At 47.0% G+C, this 22,970-nt stretch overlaps 1 protein-coding gene across 3 annotated transcripts in view; it reads left to right on the top strand.

The window, feature by feature from the left end:
* The window catches only part of PEBP4 (phosphatidylethanolamine binding protein 4), a 226,979-nt gene that overhangs the window by 2,953 nt on the left and 201,056 nt on the right, over positions 1-22,970 (top strand). The window contains exons 1-3 of one of the 3 annotated variants that reach the window (XM_054498212.2): positions 10,254-10,344; positions 10,447-10,583; positions 17,755-17,881. In XM_054498212.2, the coding sequence (XP_054354187.1) occupies positions 10,453-10,583; positions 17,755-17,881 (258 nt within the window). In that variant the 5' untranslated portion in view covers positions 10,254-10,344; positions 10,447-10,452. Of the gene's footprint in view, positions 1-10,253; positions 10,345-10,431; positions 10,584-17,754; positions 17,882-22,970 lie in introns of those variants that run through there. The other 2 variants (XM_054498210.2, XM_054498211.2) reach the window with 2 other exon arrangements.

The following is a 22,970-nucleotide window of genomic DNA, read 5'->3' as shown; positions in this document are numbered from 1 at the left end:
TCCTGGGATTTTTTTTTCTCTCATTCTGCAGGTTGTCTCTTCACTGTCTTGATAGTGTCCTTTGATGCCCAAAAGTTTTCCATTTTCATGGAGTTCAATTTGTCAGTCTACTTCTGCTGCCTCTGCTTTTGGTGTCATCTGTAAATCACTGCCAAATTCAATGTCATGAAGCTTTTCCCCTGTGTTTTATTCTAAGAGTTTTGTGGTTTCAGCTCTTACATTTTTATATCTGGTGTAAAGCAAGGATCCAACTTCATTCTTTTGCATGTGGCTATCCATTTGTCCCAGAATCATTTTCAGCACCCTTGCTGAAAATTATTTGAACACACACACACACATACATACATACATACATACATACATATACACACATATGAGGGTTTATTTCTGGGCTCTCTAGTCTATTCTGTTGGCCTATTTATCTGTCTTTATGCCAGTACCAAACTATTTAGATTACTGAAGCTTTGTAGTAAGTTTTGTAATCAGAAAGTATGAGTCCTTCAGCTATGTTTTCTTTTCAAGATTGTTTTGACTATTTGGGGTCCCATGAGATTATATATAAATTTTAGGATGGGTTTTTCTATTTCTGTAAAAAAAATTGGCATTTTGATAGGAGTTGCAATTAATCTGTAGGTCACTTTGAGTAATTTTGCCATTTTAACAATATTAAGTCTTCTACTCCATGAGCATTGAATATCTTTACATTTGTTTAACTCTTCTTTAATTTATTTTAGCAAAATTTTGTAGTTTCAGTGTGCAAGTCTTTCACCTCCTTGGTTAAGTTTATTCTGCTTTATGTAATCATAAATAGAGTTGTTTTCCTAATTTCCTATTTGAATTCTTCTTCTTAGAGCAAAGAAATGCATTTGATTTTTGTTTGTTGATTTTGTAAATTACAACTTTACTGAATTTGCTTATTAGCTCAGTTTTTCTTTTTTAAAAAATTAGAGTTTTCTATATGTAAGATTGTCATCTGCAAACAGATAATTGTGCTTCTTCCTTTCTAATTTGGATGCCTTTTATTTCTTTTTCTTGCATAATTGCTCTGGCTAGAACTTTCTATATATGTTGAATAAGAGTGGCAAATACATGCGTCCTTGTTTTGTCCCTGATCTTAGAGGAAAACTTGAAGTCTGTCGCCATTGAGTATGTTGTTATCTGTGAGCTTTTTGTATATGGCCTTTATCATATTGAGGAAGCTTCTTTCCCTTCCTAGTTTGTTTTTATCATGGAAGTGTGCTGAGTTTTGTCAAATGCTTTTTTTGCATCAATTGAGATGACCATGTAGTATTTTTCCTTCATTCTATTAATGTGGTATTATGTTGATTGGTTTTTATATGTGGAATCATGCTTGCATTCCAGAAATAAATCTCCCTTGGTTATGTTGTATAATCCTATCAGTGTACTGTTGAATTATCTATGCTAATATTTTGCTGGGGACTTTTGCATCAGAGTTTCTAAGGGATATTGCTTTGTGGTTTTCTTTTCTAACTTTGGTTAGAAAGTTGGCTTTGGTATCATAGTAATGCTGGCTTCACAGAGTGAGTTAGGGAGTATTCTCTCCAATGTTTTGGAAGAGTTTGAGAAGGATGAGGGTTCATTCTTCTTTAAATGTTTGGTAGACATCACCAGTAAAACTATCTGGTTCAGAACTTTTCTTCATTGGGGCGTTTTTGATTACTGCTTCAATCTTCTTACTAGTTGTGGATTTATTCAGGCTTTCCACCTCTTTATGATTCAGTCTTGGTAGGTTTTATGTTTCCAGGAATTTGTCCATTTCATCCGGGTTATCAAATTTATTACATAACCAACAACCTTACCCATTGTTTATATTAGTCTCTTATCACCCTTTTTATTTCTGTAAAATATTATTTATTTATATTTTTATTTTTATAAATTTTTAGAGTAATCTCCTCACCTTCATTTCTTATTTTAGTAATTTGAGTCTTCTCTGTTTTTTAATTAATCTGGCTGAAAGTGTCAATTTTACTGATGTTTTTCAAAGAACCAACTTTTGGTTTTGTTCATTTTCTGTTTTTCTGTTCTCTATTTTATGTCTGTTGCAATCTTTAGTATTTCTTTCTTTCTGCTAGCTTTGGGTTATCTTGTTCTTTTTTTTTTTTTTTTTTTTCCCTAGCTCCTTAAGGTGTACATTTAAGTCATTGATTTGAGATCCTCCTTCTTTTTTAATATAAGCATTTACAACTTCTCAATGTAAGCTTTTATAGCTATTTTACAGCATATACAGCTTTCACTGCATCCCATACATCTTGGTATACCAGTTGCGTTTCCCTTATTGAAAACACTTGGGACAAGAAGTGTTTCAAATTTCAAATTTTTCAGATTTTAGAATATTTGCATATATGAGATATTTTGGAGATGGGACCTAAGTCTAAACACGAAATTTATTTATGTTTATATACACCTTATACACAGCCTAAAGATAATTTTATACAATATTGTTAATAATGTTGTGCATAAAACAAAGTTTTGACTGTGACCCATCACATGAGGTCAGGTGTAGGTTTTTTCACTTGTGGTATTCCATAGGGCTTCAAAGTTTTGAGTTTTGAAGCATTTCAGAATTCAAATTTTTGGCTTAGGGATGTATTGTGTTTTTTGTTTTTGAGACAGTCTCACTCTGCCGCCCAGGCTGGACTGCAGTGGAGCGATCTCAGCTCACTGCAACTTCCGCCTCCCAGGTTCAAGCAATTCTCCTGCCTCAGCCTCCCAAGTAGCTGGGATGGGACTACAGGTGCCTGCCACCATGCCCAGCTAATTTTTGTATTTTTAGTAGAGACATGGTTTCTCCATGTTGGCCAGGCTGGTCTTGAACTCCTGACCTCAAGTGATCCACCCACCTTGGCCTCCCAAAGTGCTGGGATGACAGGTGTGAGCCACCATGCCCAGCCAGTCTCCCATTTCTTTAATTGGTCTTCTGCCTAGCTGTTCTATTCACTATTAAAAGTGGAGTACTGAAATCTCCAATTACTGTTGTTAAGCTACCTATTTTTCCCTTCAATTCTATCCTTGTCTGCTTATATATTTTGGATCCCTGATGTTTGGTGCATATAGGTTTATAACTGTTATATCTTCTTGGTGAATTGATTCTTTACAATGCCCTTCTTTATCTCTTGTACAACTAGACTTTAAAATCTGTTTTGTCTGATATTAATATAGCCATCCCTGTTCTCTTTTCATTACTGTGTACATAGGATATCTTTTTAAATCCTTTCTCTTTCAATCTATTTGTGTCCCTAGAGTTAAAGCAAGTCTATTGTGGACAGTATATAATTAAATCATTTTTAAAAAATCTAATCTGCCAGTTTATAACTTTTGACTGAGGCATTGAACCCAATTAAATTTAAATTTAAATCAATTTACTGATAGACAATGATTCAATGACTTATTTTGCCATTTTGTTATTTGTTTTCTGTATGTTTTAGCTCTTCTTGTTTGCTTGCTTGCATTCTTAAGAGATGGGGTCTCACTATGTGGCCCAAACTGGCCTCAAACTCCTAGGCTCAAGTGATCCTCTCACCTCAGCCTCCCAAGCAACTGGAACTACAGGCATGAGCCACTGCATCTGGCTGCTTTTCAGCTTTTTGTGTTCCTCATTTCCTCCATTTCTACCTTTCTTTACATTTAGTTGATTTTTTTGTAGTGACATGTTTTATTCACTTCTCATTTCCTTTTGTGTATATTCTATAAATACATTTTGTGGTTACCATGGGAATTACATATAACATCCTAAAGTTATAATGATCTAATTTGAATTGATACTAACTTAACTTCAATTGCATACAAACATTTTACTTATACAACTCCATGCCCCCCATTTTGTGTTACCGATGTTACAGTTTACGTTGTTATATACCCACTAACATAGATTTATAATTATTTTATTCATTGTCTTTAAATCCTGTGCTATAGTTTAGATATTTGTGCCCTGCAAATCTCATATTGAAATTTGATCCCCAATGTTGGAGGTGGGGACCAATGGGTGGTGTTTGGGTCTTGGGGGCCGACCTTTCATGAATTGAACGCATTTCCTGGGGAGTGCATTCTCACTTTATTAGTTCCATGAGAATTGGTTGTTAAAAAGAGCCTGGCACCTCCCATTTCTCATTCCTGCTTTCTATTTCACTGTGTGATTTCTACACACTCCAGCTTCCCTTTCCCTTCTAAAATGAGTGGGAAAAGGCCAAGGCTTTCACCAGATGCCCAGTCTCCCGGCCAGCAGAATTGTGAGCCAAATAAACCTCTTTATCAATTATCCAGCCTCAGGTATTCATTTATAACAACACTAAATGGACTAAGATATCCTGTATTTAAAAGTGGAATTACAAACCAAAATTACAATAATACTGGCTTTTTAATTTGTCTGTGTGTTTACCTCAAACAAAGGTCTTGATATATTTCTTCACCTAGTTTCAACTTACTGTCATCTTTTCATTTCAACCTGAAGGTCTACTTTCAGCATTTCTTGCAGGGCAGTGCTGGTGCCCTGCAACTCCCTAAGGTTTTGTTTATCTGGGACTTTCTTAATTTCTCTCTTACTAATATTTTGGAAGATACTTTTGCTGGACATAGAATTCTTAATTGACAACTTTTCTTCTTTCAGTACTTTATATCATCCCAATGCCCCCTGGGCTTCAAAGTTTCTACTGATAAATCGGCTGATAATTTTATTGAAGATCTCTATACATGATGAGTCTTCTCTATTATTGCTTTCAAAATTCTCTCTTTGTCTTTGGCTTCCAACAGTTTGATTCTAATATGTCTCAGCGTAGGTCTCTGTGAGTTTATTTTACTTGAAATTCCTTGAGCTTCTTGGGGCCTTAGATGGTCTATTGTATGTCTCAATCTGTAATCTTTGTCTTCAGTGTCTGAAGGTCTGTAGTCACTCTGCTGTTTTCATAAGCAATGCTGCCCCTTTTCCCTTAGGCAGAGCAGAGACTAGTCCTGCAGGCGGACCCCAGACAGATTAGAGCATTGCACGTGATGGGTCTGGCTCTGCTTCTTTGAGTTTAAGGGAGAGAACTGGGGCTTGAGCTATCATCTCCTCCAGACTAATACTGCTGCCAGTGGGGGTGGAATAAGGTAGAAAGAAAATGAAATTTCCAACCTCTTTTTTTTTTTTTTTTTTGGAGACGGAGTCTTGCTCTGTTGCCCAGGCTGGAGTGCAGTCGTGCGATCTTGGCTCACTGCAATCTCCACCTCCTGGGTTCAAGCTATTCTTCTGTCTTAGCCTCCCAAATAGCTGGGATTACAGTTGCCTGTCACCATGCCTGGCTAATTTTTGTATTTTTAGTAGAGATGGGGTTTCATCATGTTGGACAGGCTGGTCTTGAACTCCTGACCTCAGGTGATCTACCCACCTCAGCCTCCCAAAGTACTGGGATTACAGGCATGCGCCACCGTGTCTGGAAAAGTTCCTATTATTGTGAAGGAGGCTTTTAAAAATTTTTTGAGACAGGGTCTCCTTCTCTCACCCAAGGTGCGGTTAAGGAGGCTTTCCTTGATCAGGCATTTACTTGGCTGCTCTAACCTTTGGCTGTTTTCCAGAGCTTCTATAAAGTTAGTTCATCCAATTCTCTCTCTGTCTCTCTGGGTGTGTGTGTGTGTATGTGTGTTTAGCTTTCCATGAAGGAACAAGAGCTTGGAGCTTCCTAATCATCCATTTTGCTGACATCCCCAGGATGATTTTTTGAAAACAGCTTTATTGCTATGTGCTTCACATATCTCACAATTCATAAATTTTGAAGTGTGTAATTCAGTGGTTTTTAGTATATGTATAGATATGTGCAACCATCACATAGTCAATTTCAAAACATTTTCATCACCTTTAAAAGAAACCTCATACCCTCTAGCTATCATCCCCATACTTCTCATTCACGTCTTACCCCACCTCCACCTCCAGCCTTAGCAACCACTAATCTACTTTCTGTCCCTATATATTTGCCTATTCTGGACATTTCATATAAATGGAATCATACAATATGTCCTCTTTTGCGACTGGCTGCTTTCACTTAGCACAGTGTTTTCCCCCATGGCTCCTGGGCCCCACCCTGGGCTCTGTAGAAGGCACAGGATACTGAGAGTAGAGTGGGAGCAGGATTGCATGACAGAGTAGCCAGATCATTGGACTGTTCCAAATTTGAAGTTGGATCCAACAACTGCAATGCGAAGATAAGGGGTAAGAAATTGAAGATGTTAGCAAGTGAATAGTACAAAGGTTTGCAAGACCCAGGTACCAGAGGGAAGGTAGTCAGAATAGGTAAGGAAAAGGGAGAGTGGTCAAGGGACCAGAGTTTAGAATCAAATGAAAGACTAAGTGCAGAGAAGTAACAAGAGGGTAGAGGAAGGAGAAGAGATGGTGATCAGAAGAGCTGCTTGAAATTAGCTGGGGATAGTGGTGCGTGCCTGTATTCCCAGCTACTTGGAACGCTGAGGCAGGAGAATCACTTGAACCTATGAGGTGGAGGCTACAGTGAGCTGAGATCATGCCACTGCATTCCAGCCTGGGCGACAGAGCGAGACTCTGTCTCAAAAAAAAAAAAAAAAGAAAGAAAAAGAAAAAAGCTGCTTGAATTTAATATTTTAGGGATGGAGCAATTTGTAGTGATGAAAATGTCCAAGAAAGTGGCCATGGGAAGGGAGGCTGGAAAAGAGGGAGGGGAAAATGTTGGTAGAGGCATCCAAAATAGGCAAATTCATAGAGACGGAAAATAGATTAGGGTTGTCAGGGGCTGGGGGTAGGGAGGAATGGGGTGTTACTGCTAATAAGTACAGGACTTCTTTTAGGTTGATGAAAATGCTCTGTACTTTGGTAGTGGTGATGGTTGCACAAGCTTGTGAACATACAAAAACCCACTGGATTATACATATTAAAAGGGTGAATTTTATGTGTGAATTATATCTCAATTAATTTTTAATTAGGAATCAGTGAAAAGAATTCAGGGGAATTTGTTCACTACAATTCAGAGATTCCAGAGGGCCTACGTGGAAAGGTTTAGGAGGGAGAGAAAGAACAAGAGTCTGTGTCTGAGTAGAGAAATGAAGTGAGGCCTGGGCAGTGATTGGAGGGTGTCAGGCACAGGAGGCCTGGAGGGATAAGAAGGGAGTGGAGAGTTTCAGCAGCAGTGGTCCAACAGATCCCAGTAGCTGGAGGGACCAATGTGCCTCAGGAAGCCACAGGTTTGGCTTGAATGGTGGTGTCTGGAGGTAGTCCCAGCCCAGGTAACTGAAGGAAGAGAGGGGGACTTCAAGGGTGGTCACCAAGAAATCTAGCAATGGGACTTTCCAGGAGCCGAGGTGGTGATGGGGAGGGAGAATTGTCACTCCGCGAGCTTGAACATGGCTTTCAGATCTTAGGTTTCAAGTATGAATCAAAGTCCTGAAAATCCCCAAGAGAAAGACCAGGTTTGAAAATCCTGAGAACCACTGCATTCTGCTAGATCTCTCTGCACAAAAACAAGCCAGAGAAGGTTAGATAAATAAGCAAAAGGCATCCAGGGCTAAGGGCCAACCTGAGTGATTAGTTTCCTACTGATGTTTATACAGAGTCAAGACCTGTTAAGTGAAAATGAGGATGATCAGAAACGGAAGTGGCGTGTGTCATGCACTTAAACAAGAATTTTATTAAGCCTCTATATACTCCACGTAAGGTGCTCAGAATGCTGGACAGTCTCTGTGCTGCCTCCCAGAAGCTTATAGGCTGGGGGGATGAGGGAGATATTATCACTAAGCACATAACTATAAAATAATTTATTACAACTATATAAGACTAATGAAGAAAGCAGTAAGGTGCTCTAATTGTTTGTAACAGGAATCTGATGGATCCTAGGGGTCAGAGCAAGTTTCTCTTAGGAAACGACATTTCAGATACCCCCCTAATGAAGGTGGGAAGCAGGGTCAGTGCCTATCACAGCCCTGGCATAGAAGGGAGCTTGAGGAACCCGCCAGAGGTGACATGTTAGAGGAGGAGGAAGTCAGCTAGAGAGACAGGAAAAGCCTGATCTCGCAGGGCATTGTGGTCCATGTGAAGGACTCTGGGTCCTTCTCCCAGGAGCAAAGGGAATGTAGAGGGAGTGAGTGAGAGGCAATGGAGCAGCTACAGAGTGCAGTGGAGCCCGGTGTGGTTAAGAGCATGGACTCTGGGCTGGGTGCGGTGGCTCAAGCCTGTAATCCCAGCACTTTGGGAGCACACAGGTGGATCACTTGAGCCCAGGAGTTCGAGACCAGCCTGGACAACAATGCAAGAACTTGTCTCTACAAAAAATACAAAAATTAGCCAGAGCCATGGTGTGCCTGTACTCCCAGCTACTTGAGAGGCTGTGGCAGGAGAATCCCTTGAAGCCCAGAAGGCAGAGGTTGCAGGAGCCAGCATCACCCCATTGCACTCCAGCCTGGGCGATGAGACTGAGACCCTGTCTCAAAACAAAGCATGGACTCAATGGACTCAACCCAGTTTCCACAGGTTCAACCAGAGCCTGGGGTTCAAATTCCAGGTCTGCCACTTCCTGGTGACCAAGATCAGGTTTTAACTAATGTCGCTGTGCCGTCTCCTCCTCCATAAGATGGGGTGATAATAGTGCCTCTTTCCAAGGATTGGCATGAGGATTCGGAGATAAAAGTGCCTGGCACGTGGAGTAAGGAAGAACCGCCACTGGAAGTGGGCTCAACAGCAGCAACCTGCACTGTGGGCTCTCCCTTCCTCCAGGCCGCCATCACTGTGCTAAAAGAGTTGACACCCAGAAAAGTTGAGGCTTCTCTAGTGGATGCCATTCGGAAGATGAGTTTCTTGGTCTTGGGCAGGCCCTTCTGGCAGCATCTCCTTGGCTGTGGCTGTCCTGTGAGCTGCATGCAGACAAGGTCATGCTCAACCTATACCCCAGGGCCCAACATCGGGCAGGCATGTGGGAGGTGCTTAATGCCTATGAGTGAAGTGGGTTGCAAAGGAATGAATGAATGGATGGATCCGTGACAGAATACTTAGACTACTCATAAATTATTGAGCATTTTCTATGTGCCAGGCACCTTACTGAGGGCTTAACCTGGTGGATTTCATTCTCACAATGATCTTGTGAGGAGGCTACTATTAGACTCTGTCCAGTAGGGGAGATCTTGGGAATACGTTTTCTGGTTGGGGGCAGAGGGAGTCCTGGTTGTACTTCAGAGAGCCTAGTGATTGAGAAATGTGTTTAATATGTGGCCCCAAAGGGGGGCTTTTTGCTACAGGTTGGGATCCTGGAGGCAGGAATTGAGCCAGAAAGCAGACTATGCCGAACGTAGTTTCTATAAAGGTCTAGCTGCGTGTACTTTACAGTGATGATCTCATATTCCTTAGCAAGGCACCACGGTGACAGGAATTATTTTACTTGTTTGTCAAAAGGAAAAGTGGTGCATTCTAGGGAGACACAGTGGCCTCCCCAGCACCCAGAGAGAGCTCAGAGCAGAAGCCAGGAGTCCTGAGTTGCTGGCACGTCTCTCCCACCCCCGCCTCTGAGAAGCAGAGAGCAGAGCTATTGGAAAGGCTGTGGCAAGCTGCCTTTATTCTTCTCCCTGCCCACTCAGGCTCTAACCAGAGTCCCACATGCACCTGGTGGCAGGACTGTTCCCCAAGGGAATGCAGGCGACAGTCCCCGGCTCCCCTTCCTCCCAGTGCAGCGCTGGGGCAGGCCACCCCTTTCTGAGCCCCAAGCAGCTCCCCAGACCTCCTTCTCCAGAGACGATTATTTTGGGAGAGTGCTGAGTTCAGCACAGCTGCAAGGTGCACCCAGACGCACCCTTCTGTCCTCAGCTGGCCCTTCGGAGCTGGCCTCAGGCTGGGGTGCGCCTGCCCGCACCCCCTGCAGCAGTCCCTCCTACACAAGGTCGCTGTGTCCAGCCACCTCCACCTCGGGGAAGCTCACAGGCTGTGGAGACAGGTGGTGGAAGAATGGGGGCCAGGGAGTCAGAGCCGGTTTGAGGGGCACAGCCCAACTCCTAGCCCTGAGCCTGGGGTCACCAGCTTCCCAGGGCTTGCCTTACAGCCAAGGAGCAGGCTGGCCTTTGGCCAGCTGACCATCCTCGGGCCAAGAGCAGGGACTGGACAAGGAGCTGCACCAAGAAGCTTATATAAGCACTTCTACTTTGCAACCTGCTCTCTGCCCTGGCAGCCAGGACAAGAGTGACAACAAAGCTGTGTCCTGCCAGGGGAGGGGCCTCTGCCAGGAATGTACATTGAGTCCAACTTGGAGGAGGCCCAGGTCCTCCCAAAGTACTTGTGTCCGGGTGGTGGACTGGATTAGCTGCGGAGCCCTGGAAGCTGCCTGCCCTTCTCCCTGTGCTTAACCAGAGGTCTCTATCCTGCCAAGTGGGCCCCTGGGGTGGGGGGCACAGGTAGTGGGCAGGAAGCCCCCTGCAGGGGATCCAACCGCTCTAAAGTTCTTTCTGTTCCAGGTGCCCATGGGTTGGACGATGAGGCTGGTCACAGCAGCACTGTTACTGGGTCTCATGATGGTGGTCACTGGAGACGAGGACGAGAACAGCCCGTGTGCCCATGAGGCCCTCTTGGATGAGGACACCCTCTTTTGCCAGTAAGTCAGGGCAGGCTTGGAGGCGGGAGGCACAGAGGCTACCGGGCAGCAGGGAGGGGTATTTCCAGAACCAAGGAGCACCATCTCCTGAGCCTGATTTTATGGGGAAGACAGAACACATGTCAGGTCTGGAGACCACCTTGATGGAGGATGGCGCTGAGAAAGGGAGTTAGAAACAGACTCCTTCCTGCCTTCCAGAATGTACCTCTCCCAGGACCGAGGGCTGTGTATGTGGTCGGCTCTGCTTGGGCCCTCCAAACCTGGGGGGTCTTTGTGGGGGCAGGAGGCTGAGACCCTCAGAGAAAGACCCAGAGAGAGACCATCCCTCCCTGCAGCCTGAATGCCCCCTCTCCCCAGAACCCCAACAAAGAGGCATTTTAATGAAAGAAGGTGTATGATTAGACCCTTCCTGTGTGAGAGGTTTTTTTTTTCAATGATAGGACCCAGGAGCGTTTGTGCAGGGCCCATTAGGGATCATGGCACTGGATGGAGTTGGGTGATAAGGCTGGCTTCTTCCCTTCCAAGGGCACAAGGTGCTTCTACTCTGGGTAAGCTGGAAAGCCTGGCGTTCGGCTCTCTCCTCCCCGACTCTGCCGGTTAGAAAAGCAAGCCTTCATTTGTCTGGACTTGTGGGTCATCCTGAGGACTCCCCAGGCCAAACTGATGCCAAACCTCCCTGCTAGTTTTGTGGCTGAGGAGGGGGACACCCTGCTGAGCCCATGTGTGAGAAATGAGGAGGAAAAAGAACTTTGATTACTTACTCTCTTCTGTACCTTTGAATTTTCACAAACATTGCTGTTCCTGAAAATGTTTTTCTTTCTCATTTTATTTAAAACATTTTTGACAAACATTACTTTTAGAACCATGAATACATGTCTTCTCTTAAAATTATGTAGTTGAATCCTTCTTAAAAAGTAACATTTTGGTTGGATGAAGTGGCTCACATGTGTAATCCCAGCACTTTGGGAGGCCAAGGTGGAGGATCACTTGAGCCCAGGAGTTTGAGACCAGCCTGGGCAACAGAGAGAGACTCTGTCTCTACAAAACAGTTTAAAAACTAGCCAAGCATGGTGATGCATACCTGTAGTCCCAGCTACTCAAGAGGTTGAGATGGGAGGATCGCTTAAACCCAGGAGGTCAAGGCTGGTCTGAGCCACGATTGTGCCATTGCATTCCAGCCTGGGCAACAGAGCCAGACCCTGCCTCGAAAACAAAAACAAAAACAAAGTAACAAACTTTGCTCATGTCAGTATATTTTGAAAAATCTTGTTAAACAGTTCTGGGTGCAGGCTGGGCATGGTGGCTCATGCCTGTAATCCCAGCACTTTGGGAGACTGAGGCAGTTGGATCACGAGGTCAGGAGTTTGAGACCAGCCTGACCAACACGGTGAAACCCCGTCTCTACTAAAAATAAAAAAAATTAGCCAGGCATGGTGGCGCACGTCTGTAATCCCAGCTACTCAGGAGGCTGAGGCAGGAGAATCCCTTGAACCTGGGAGGTGGAAGTTGCAGTGAGCCGAGACTGTGCCACTGCACTCTAGCCTGGGCGACAGACCAAGACTGTCTCAAAAAACAAACAAACAAACAACAAAAAAAAACAGTTCTGGGTGAAGTTTTCATGTGGAAGGAGGAAGAGAAACGTGGTTGCCTCTCACAAATGGGATCTAATTTTCTAGGCGCTCTGCTGAGTGAGCCGAGGGGCTGGCAGGCTCCTTGCTCTGAGCAGTACAAGGTCAATGTCCCCGTAAGCAGGAGAGGTCAGCTGGGCCAGGGTACAGCAGGCCTGGGCCACAATAATGGCCCCTTAAGGAGGACCTCAGCGGTTCCTGGTGTTTCCCACACTGTAGGAAATGAGGATGTCTGTAGGGTCGTTGGAGGTGACCAGCCTGAGGCTCCGGATGCCCTAGGCTCTGCCCTGCCAAGATCACATCTTGGTGCCCTGGTGACTCATGCATGGGGGCACACGTGGGAAGTCCCAGGGCACCTTCTGTGTGCCAGGTGCTCCGCTGGTGCTTGGACTCTTTGACTCCTTTCACTGTCAGTAACGAACCTACAAAGTCTGTGTTAGCACCCCCATTTTGCAGATGAAGAGTCCCCAGAGATTAAGAAATCTGCCCATGGTGTTTACATAGCTTAAAAGTAGCAGAGCCAAGATCTAGCCCCCTTGTCTGACTCCATACTCAAGCTCTTTCCCTATCTGCTTCTGACGACCTTCACCCCGGGTCCAGGGCTCCCAGACTTGAGTCAAGGGGGGCCATTCTCAGGACTCCCGGAATACACCAGCAGGCCCCCAGTCTGAGAAACAGACTTATGTCACTGAAGATTTTTGTTTGGAAGAGATCGTCATGAATAATGATGAAATGAAAAGTGCATCAGGGACAGATCGGACCCCTGAGGAGACAGCAGGACCTCCTGCGCTGACCCCCTCCTCAAGATCCCCACTCAGCTCAGGCCCTGACCTTCGCAAGAGATCCCCCAGAGAAGGCACTCCTCTCGTGGGCATTTGGAGTCTACCAGGGAACTCTTAAAGATTGGACTCAATGCCTAAAGGTATTAATCTATAAGGGAGGAATTTTATGTACTGTGACAAGCAGTGAGATGTTGTTAAGAGTAATGCTTCTCGGGAATCAGACCTTCCCTGCTTCTGAGATACCCCAGACTAGACCAGCAAAACCACCAACAGTCCCAACCCTGAGCTCAGTCACAGAATTGAAAGAACCGTGCTCCTCCAACCCTGCAGCCAGGAGGTGAATCCACTCAAAAAACCCCACCTGCTGCTGCCATCCAGTCAGCCCTGTGAGCTCCCCTAGGGATGGGAGCTGCTGCTCAAAGCGTCCTGCTTTTTGGTGTTGAAAAGCTCCATTCTTCAGAAAGTACATTCTTATCCCAAGGCCCTGCTGCTCTTCTTGAACATCAACCCACCTTTTCCAGTGTGGATCCATGAGGTGCACAAACTAGTCTAGTTTCTCATCTTCTTTGTGGTCGTTCATGTGTGTGGTGACAGATGCCATGCCCTGCCCTGCCCCTTCATCCCCAGCTCCCCCCAACCTGGGCAGTCATCCCCAGTCCTTCAGTATCTCTCAGGGGCCTTGGTTACTCTTCTGTTTAAATACATTCTTTTAGAGACAGAGTCTTGTCTGTCACTTAGGCTGGAGTGCAGTGGCCTGATCATAGCTCACTACAGCCTTGAACACCTGGGCTCAAGCAATCCTCCTGCCTCAACGTCCTGAGTAGCTGGGACTACAGGTGCACGCCACCACGCCTGGCTAAGTTTCTTATTTTTTGTAGAGTTGGGAGTCTCGGTCTATTGTCCAGGCTGTTCTCAAACTCCTGGGCTCAAGCATTCCTGCTGCCTCAGCCTCCCAAAGTGCTGGGATTACAGGCATGCACTGCCGTACCTGGCTTGCTGTTTTTCAAGTGGGGTGACCCACACTTTCACAGTGAGCCCCCTCTTCGAGGCAGCCTCATATCCCATGTGTCTTTTTGTCATCCTCGCTGTCTTAGTCTGTTCAGCTACTATAACAAAATACCTTAGACTAGGTCATTTCTGAACAGCAGGAATGTATTACTCACAACTCTGGAGGCTGAGAAGCGCCAAAATCAAGGTGCTAGTGGATTCAGTGTGCGGTACAAGGTTGTTCTCTGCTTCAAAGATGGCACCTTCTTGCTGTGACTTCACATGGTGGAAGGGAAGGGCAGCTCCCTTCAGCCTCTTTCATGAGGGTGCCTTTATAAGGGTGACTTAATCACCCCCTCCAAGTCCCGCTTGTTAATACCATCATATTGAGGATTAAATTCCAACATATAAATTTTGAGGAGACACAAACACTCAGACCATAGCACTCACTGAGGGGCAGCTGAAATTCTAAGCCCTTCATACAGGCGCAGCTGAGAAGCCATGTTTTTAGAGACAGAGTCTCACCGCATCACCCTCTGTCACCCAGGCTGGAATGTAGTAGCAGGATTATGGGTCACTGCAAACTTGACCTCCCAGACTCAAGCGATCCTCCCACCTCAGCCTCCCGTATAGCTGGACTACAGATGCGTACCACCACACTTGGCTAATTTTTTCTATGTTTTATAGAGACAGGCTCTCACTATGTTGCCCAGGCTGGTCTCTAACTCCTGGGCTCAAGTGATCATCTCACCTCAGCCTCCCAAAGTGCTGGGATTACAGGCTTGAGCCACCATGCCCGGCCCTTGTGATCTAATTCTTGGCATGACAAAGAGACTCACATGACCACCTAGCTCAAACTGAAGCCTGGAGGAATGAAACAGCTCACTAGAGAAAACGTGTGGTGCGGGGAAGACAGTGCAGCCAAGCCCACTGTACTAGTTCTCTGTTGTACACAACACATCACTCCAACATGCAGCAGCTGCAAATAGGTATTGTCCTACAGTTTCTCAGTTACTCATCTGGAGATAGGAATAGTGATAACAGCTGCCTCAAGGTATGGTTGCATGAAATGAAATCATACATATGTGATGTCCCTGATCTATTGGGATGGCCCGGTAAAAGTCATGCCCTTCGTCCCCAGTCCCTTACGTAGCATTAGTTCATGGCAAAACTGGGACCAGGGCCCCTGATCTTTTCACTCCACTGTCTAGGGTGCCTCCAAGTCTTGTCAAGGAGATCAGGAGATCCCCAAACTCTCCAGATGGAAATTAGAATGAATTCCATGTCGGGTAAACCACAAGCAGCAAGGGCACACAGGAAGGTGGAACCTTTGGGGTTTTCTGGCTTGAATTCAAGTTGTTTTTGAGATGGGGTCTTGCTCTGTCACCCAGACTGGAGTGCGGTGATGCAATCATGGCTCACCACAGCTTCTACCTCCTGGGCTCAAGTGATCCTCCCAAGTAGCTGGGACCACAGGCAGGCACTACCATGGTTGTTGTTGTTGTTGTTTAATTTTTGGTAGAAACAGGGTCTCACTGCGTTGCCTAGGCTGGTCTCAAATTCCTGGGCTCAAGCGATGCTCCCACCCCGGCCTCCCAAAGAGCTGAGATTATAGGCATGAGCCACCGTGACTGGTCGTGAATGCAAAATTTAAAGTGTATTTTCTCACTAACTTTAATTTTTGATTCAGCTCACCTCAGATTTGTCCAGGTTGTCTTGTAAGTCGATTTGATCATCAGAATTCTCAGTTACCAGCTCTGTGCCATCTGCAGGTCAAATAAATTTGTCTCTGTATCCTTCTCCAAGTCTTTGCTAAAGCAGCTGAGCAGGGCAGAGGCGTGCACACTCCCCTTTCCCATCATCCTAGGTGAGGCAATATGCTATCTTCAAACGCTGGCCTGGCAGTGCCCTATGGGCGTGAAGAGAGGGACAGGGAAAAGACCCAATCCCTGGTTCCCTGGCACATGTCCTGTCCTTCAGGGCACTCTCTGTGGCTCTGCGCCCACCTAATCAAATAACAATTTGCTGATTTTGCTTGTTTAATTCTTTTGATATTTACAACAATTCCACTCTGATAAAAAGGGGAGAGAGGTTATGGGTGTGAGGGCATCCCTCCACCCTCAGTTTACCTCCTCCCTACCTCTCAGTTTTCCCATCCTGTGCTGTTTGCTGTCTGTCTCCTGTCTGTCTGCCCTTGGAGGGTCCCCTCTCTGCCTCGCATCTCGCTAGCTGTGGCAGCAAGGAGTTGCAGCAGAAACAAACCAAACGGTCCTTAAGATGATGCTAGGAAGATAAAACTGGTCACCTAAAACTTCTCCAAAAGCTGTGAAAATCTTGCCATCCACCAAGAATTGCTGTAAATGCGCAAAGAGTTAGAAGAAACAAATTTGCTCAGCACGCCCGTGACTCATCCTGCTTCCACTCTCTGAGACCAGAGCACGTGACTTCTGGCACTGGGGGTGCTGGCCCACCGAAGTGTCCTGATCCGGGGCTGCCAGGTGCTGGGGGCTCAGCGGCCTTTTGCCCAAGGCTGGACTTCAGAAGCCACTGGAAGGGTGGGGGGTGGAAGGTGGGAGGGGCAATGCAGGGTTCCCCACCAGGGAGCTGCTCTTGGCCTACTCCCAGGCCCCAGGTTCAGGGAGCTCTCCCTCCAGATCTGTTCTCCAAATTACATCCTCACAGGGTCCCCTTAGGCATCACCCCCAACAAGGCACTGTGGACAGCTGTGGGTGGCTACTGGCAGGCCGTAGAGCGGCTTAGCCATGCAAGGTGTTAGGAAAGGCTGGGGGCCTGCAACACCGACTCCCTACCCACACCCTTTCTCTCTCAGTGATGTCTTCACCCGCATTAACCCTACAGAAGACTTAGGTCATGGAGATAAATTATAATAGAAGGGCAAGCAAAAACAGTTTTAAAAAATGTCTTTGAAAAATCTTACCTATGTTTCTGAGTTTCAAATATAAGCATGCACTTAAAGCCAGCCTGGTGCAGTCATGGCCCAGCCCGGCCTCCCTGCCCTGCAGGCTCTGTTGCCTTGCTCTGCATCATATTTTCTTCCCTTCCAGGAAGCCACATTCTCAGAACCCTGGTGCTGTTCGGGCCCTTCTTCTCAGGGAGCAAATAGATGAACCGGTTCATTCATACCGACAGTCTTAGTGAGCCAGTGTTTTACCCCCTGAGGGATGTTTGCATTTTGAAAGAGAACCTAGGCTATGGTCAATGCTTAACCCAAAGAAGCCAATTTTTCACCTAATGGCGGGATTTCAGGTATGGGGAGCTCTTGATTGTTTAGGGGAGAGAGAAGGTCTGTGCCCTTGAAGGAAGGTATGCTGACTTGCTAAGCCTTTCTTTCTGTAATAAGAATGTTCCTGAAAAGCAATCTATAGGTATTGTTTTTATAAACTCAATCCTCCTTTAAAGACACTAAGTTTGCCTAAGGATATCTGTTCTTCTAGGGAAGTAAACGCTGATGATAATTAATATTATACTTTCTAATAACTTACAACGTGCCAGCTTCTGTTCTGACCATTGACCGCCACTTTTCTTCTCACACTGAGTCCATGAGGGAGGAATTATTAGTGTCTTCGTTTTACAGATGAGGAAACTGAGGCACAAGGAGGTCAAGTAACTCTCCGATCGCACAACTAGTTAGTGGCAGGTTTAGGATTTGATCCCATTTCACTTTACATTCCCAATAGTGCTAGACTGAAGCCTTGGGAACCCCAGGCTCCCTTAAAACCCTGACACAGGGCAACCTCCCCTCTGTGTTTATAGGGGCCTTGAAGTTTTCTACCCAGAGTTGGGGAGCATTGGCTGCAAGGTTGTTCCTGATTGTAACAACTACAGACAGAAGATCACCTCCTGGATGGAGCCGATAGTCAAGTTCCCGGGGGCCGTGGACGTGAGTGAGCAGGGTTGTGTTAAAGCAGGGGCAGAGTTGGGGGTCTTGATGTTCCTCCAGGCTTGCTCATCTAGGTGACTTGAAGCTGCATGCAGAGCCATCTGGGTTGGGTCTGGTGGCAGCAGATGGCTGTTGCCATAAAGTTGTGCCTTCCTTAGAGTGGACTTGAGGAGAAGGCTGGGGGCTGGTGGGAGGGCTGCAGACTGGAAACTTTGGTGATGGTTGAGGCCATTCTGCCCAGGCCTCTTCCTGCTCCCCTGCTCTGGGAGGTCCTTGGCTGCCCCTGAGATCTGGGACCCCAAGCCTGGTGGAGACCAGCTGGTGTGTGCTTTGGAGTTGGCAGATACGTGGAAGAAGGCGTGGTATGGGAGGAGTCCTCTGTCAAGGTGTGGGGTGTCTGGGCCTTCAGATGGCTTCTGGGCTGGGGAGAAGCTGGTATTTACCAGGACAGAGCTTCCCAAGTCGCCTAAACAGGGAGGGGTCAGTGCATCTTGACGCTTTGTTGTCGCAACATGAGACACACTCTTCTTTTGCCCAAAGTTGAATAAAAGAAGAAGAAAGCATTTTAGGAATTGGAAATAGCTATTTTACTGGGCAGTGATTAGTACTATTACATTTAGGGGCCTGAGTAGCCTGGGGAAGAGTCGTAGAAGTGATAAACGGGTCTGCTGCTGCCCTCAGCAGCCAGAGTGTGTTTTGGGGGAGCTGATCTGGTCTTCTGGTCTCTGCTTCTTTATTTCTTGACTCCTGGGCCAGACTGAGCCTCCAGAGTGTCAATGGTGGAGACTGGCCTCTTTTCTGCTGTGTTTTAGAAGGAGGTGCTGGTGTCAATCTAGGCAGGACTTGGGTCACAGATGCCTGGAGATAGAAGGGTCATGGTCGGGATGTGACCGAGCACACACACCAAGGCTTACCTTCCGGACCCTTCTGTGCAGGGTGGCAGGGAGGGGCCACAAGGGGTTCTTGCTTCCCCTCAGTGCTGCCTTGGTTAGGCCTCATGCAGTCAGCTAAGCCTAGTAGGATGACAAGCTCTGAGGGCGGCAGCACACAAGTTACTCCAATGCGGGGAATAGACTCTTCTCTTTGAAGTGTTTTTCACTATCAGAGAGCAAATAGATTGTGATATGGCTCGCAAGTTACGAGGCTGTTATCATGAAGCTTTGCTAGGTTGTCTTGTTTGCAAACATGACAAACACCCTTTCCTTTGGGAAGACAAGTAATAAAGTACACATGTGCACAAGTGTACACACGTGCACAATTGTGCACATGTGCACACACACACTTGTATGCACACACATGTGCACACAGCATCAGCCCTCCTTCCTGGAAACCCCTGGACTGGGCACACCTGTGGACAGCCAAGAGGGGAAGAGAGAGGAAGGCTGCTGATTCTAACTCCTGGGATGGGAGGTGCAGGGCCACAGAGGCTGGGCAGGAACCCATTCTTTTAGAGAAGAGTATATGCCACTCTGCGGGACAGGACTCTCGGCTTCACCATCCATTCACTTGTCTTGGGGTTTGTACCTTATGTAGTGAGGGTCAGTCAGATGCTTTCACAGTCCAGGGACAGTCCCAAGGGAATTCTCCCCAAAGGGCTCCCTTCAGCGTGCTGATGATGCTGCAGACATCCACTAGATGGCAGTGTAGACTTTTCTGAGCACCTGCTGTCCTCCAGAGCAGGGATTTGAAGCCTGTTGGGAAAGTCTTTGGTTTGATTTGGTTTCGTCGCCCTGGGTTATCAGCACATTACACAAAGACGACATCACCCACGCCACATCCTGAAGTCTTGTACTGTTAAACCCATCCTGCCTCAGCCCGGGGGTGGGGTGGGGAGAAAACGGATGTGGAACATAGAGATTTATGAGGGACACAGAGCTGTGGTCAAGAAAGCCAGGGAGAGTGAAGATTTTATAAAGGAAGATTTGATCGAAGCTGTGGGAAGAAGAAAAACATAGTTTTCTACTACTATGGAACTATAGTTTATGGAAATGTAACAGACCTATGAGAAGGCAGATTCAGAGAGAGTTGCCAAAAGTGGTCACTGAGTGCCACCTTGTTCCCGGGCACTACTCGGGCTTTTCATTTAAGTCTCCAAGTTAAGTATTTCTTTCATCAAGGCTGTCAGTGGCATGTGACAAAAAGTCAACTCAAATCGGCGTAAGCCAGAAAAGAGGGGGAAACATTGGTTCACAAAACTGAAAACTCCAGGGATAACTTCAGGCGAGGCTGGATCCAGGTGCTCAGTGTCACCAGGAATCCGTCTCTTGACTGTTTTTTTCTGTGCTGTTTTTATTTGTAAATAGAGTCTTTCCTTGTGGTGACAAAGATGGCCCCAACAGCCTTAGGTTTGTGTTTGACCAATTTGTCAACCCCCGTGGAAATAGGGTTTTCCATCCATTAAAAGTCACAGGATTGGTCTCGCTTTGGTCTCGTGCCTATCCCTGAACCTAGCAGTGACCCTCTACAGCTCCCCTTAATCTACAAGGACTGAGAGCAGAGGAGGATGGTTGCCCTGAATGCGAGTCAAGGTGTGATTGATCAGATAAGGGTGAAAGGATGTTAGGTAGGAAATGCAAGGGCAGGTCCTACGGAAGTGAGCAATCTGGCCAAGTACAGAGCTGAAAGGTGCCAGAGCCAGGGTCAAAGCCAGGTCTGCCCAACTCCAGAGGCCATGGGCCTGGCCAGTGGGCCGCTGGCAAGGGCTCTAAGGGAGACACCAGGGGGCGCTGGCACAGGCAGCGGTGGGCTGGCCGAAGGGAAGCTTTCCCTCATTAGAATGGAAGGGGGTGGGCGGGAAGGATAGTTCTTCCTAGGGAAGGTGGTAGTTGGAGCTTCCCTTAAGGGAGAGGGCATGACTGGTGAGGCTGGAGGAACAAGTGCTATCTGGGTCCCTCAAGAAAAGGGTGCGGGGAGCCTGAGTGTTTAGGACAGAGAAGAGCATGAAGATATTTCCTCTGGGCCTGATGGAGAAGGGCACGAGTTGGTGACTGCTATGTGGGGATGGTGCGTTGCTTCCAAGGTGACTGAAGCAATGCCACTAAAGCAGTGACTGCCAGTGGACATGCCTGGGAACCCCACCCCGGCCCCCAGCAAACTCCAAAGCCCTGGAAAGAGGGGTGCAGCAGCGCCTCTGTGCCCATCAGAGAGCTTCCCACCTCCATATTCTGGCATTGGCCACTTCCCCATCCTTGGCGTCTTTGGATCCTGCTCCCGTCACAATGCTTCCTCCTCTAGGAAGCCTTCCCTGACTGCCTCCCTCTGGGCTCCACCTATATCCCTAGCTGATCTTTTCTTTCTCTGTGCTTTTAAAATGTCCCTATCCTCTAAACTGGGTTTTGACTTACCTGTGTCTTGTGCTGTAGTTGCTCATTCCTGTCTCTCAAAGCTTCAAGCACTTTGTAAGCTAGGAGAGAAAGACTATGTGTTGTTTTTCTTTGAGTCACTCGCGAGTCCCATCAGCACCTCAGATCCCATGCTGGCTGACTGGGTGACTAGGTGAGAGAGTGAACAGGTGAATGCATGAATGCATGCATGAATGAATGAATGAATGACATGTGGGAGAGCATCTCCTGGAGTGTGAGCTATGAGCTGTGTCAGTCCAACTGTTGGCCCTTTCAGCATCTGTTGAAGGAAAGCTGCTAAGCCTAGTGAACCCGGGGCAGCAGGACTCTCTCCTCCCCCTAGGGGTGGGGTGTGAGCTGGGGGGTTGGTGGGGAAGCAGGCAGAGAAAGAGAGGAAGTCAGGCAGGTTCATGAGAAGGCAAAATAGCACAGGAAAACGTGGCTGGCTCCCGTGCCAGCTATGGCTGAGTGAGAGAGGTGTGGAAGTAAGAGGAAGCGTTTCTCCCCTGGCGCTCTGACAAACATGAAGAGGCAAACATTTAAAAATGCATCCCGTTCTCAAACCAAGGAAAACTGAAAGGCCCCTGAGAAGCTTCTTGACTGGGGGCTTATTCTCCACCTTAAATTTCGCCAGCTGGAATTCTTTTGAAGTGCAGAAATTGCCTTTAAGTGGGGAATGTGCATTGCTTTACAAGGAGGGAACAAAAGGCTGCCTCGTTCTGTCCCGCTGTCCCTTGAGTTTCCAATCAGGCTTGGCCCAGGCACTATTTCTTCTCCTCACAAAGCAGGTGGCCCTGAGTGCCCCACCCACCTGGGCCAGTGCATTTCATGCCAGCCCAGGCCTCCAGTCGCCGCCTCCCATGGAGCACCTTCTTGCCCTCATTGGCCCATGGTGGAGACACAAGTTTCAACCCAAATTTTCTAGAGGCCTGGAACTCTCCTCTCTATAAGAGACCTCGGAACTTACAGGTCCACTGCCCCCACCAACCCTTCTCTGTATACGCAGAGCAGAAAAATACAGGCTGCTGCAGTCACAAAATGATTAGCCGAAGAAGGACACGGGGCTCCCAACACCCACAGCAATTCTAGAAGAACAGCCCCTAATGGATGGAGCAGAGACGTTCGTCTGAGTAAAGAGAGGCCAACAGGCAGGCACTTCCAGTAGAGAACATGTGGAGTCTCCTGTCCTACGTGTGGAGGCAGTCAAGTGCAGGCCCACTGGCTCAGGGGACTGCTGCCGCCACGGGCTATTTGGTGTTAGGGATGTGCAGTGACTCACTTCGTAAATATTACTGAACACATACTGTGAATCAGGCACCATGTTAGTGCTATTGATTCAGAGACGAAAGACACTATCACGGAGCTTGCAGTATAGCTGGGGAGATAGACAGGTAGCAGGCAAGCATGGGGACACAGGGTGTCAGTGAGCCAGGACCCAGCAAGGGACAGATGGGAGCCAGGATGGTGGGGTGAGGGATGAGGCTTGTGGTGGGGTGGGGGGTCGGGGCGGGCAGGGCAGGGGCACATCCATGGTGAGGAGCCAAGGACTTCACGGCCCTGGGGTGGAGTTTAGAGTTTATCTTGAAGCTTGGCTGGTGACTGGGGGAGGAGGGTCACCATTTGATTTTTAGGCTGGTAAATGTGATCAGATTTGCAATTTGGGAAGGTCACTCCAGCAGCAGGTGGAAGAATGGAAGAAAGGTAAGACTGAAGACAAGGTGCCCGCCTGCAACCTAGGTGATGGCATG

This window comes from Pongo pygmaeus, chromosome 7 (assembly GCF_028885625.2).
Source record: "Pongo pygmaeus isolate AG05252 chromosome 7, NHGRI_mPonPyg2-v2.0_pri, whole genome shotgun sequence".
Taxonomy (NCBI): domain Eukaryota; kingdom Metazoa; phylum Chordata; class Mammalia; order Primates; family Hominidae; genus Pongo; species Pongo pygmaeus.
This window is presented reverse-complemented; position numbering and strand designations above follow the sequence as displayed.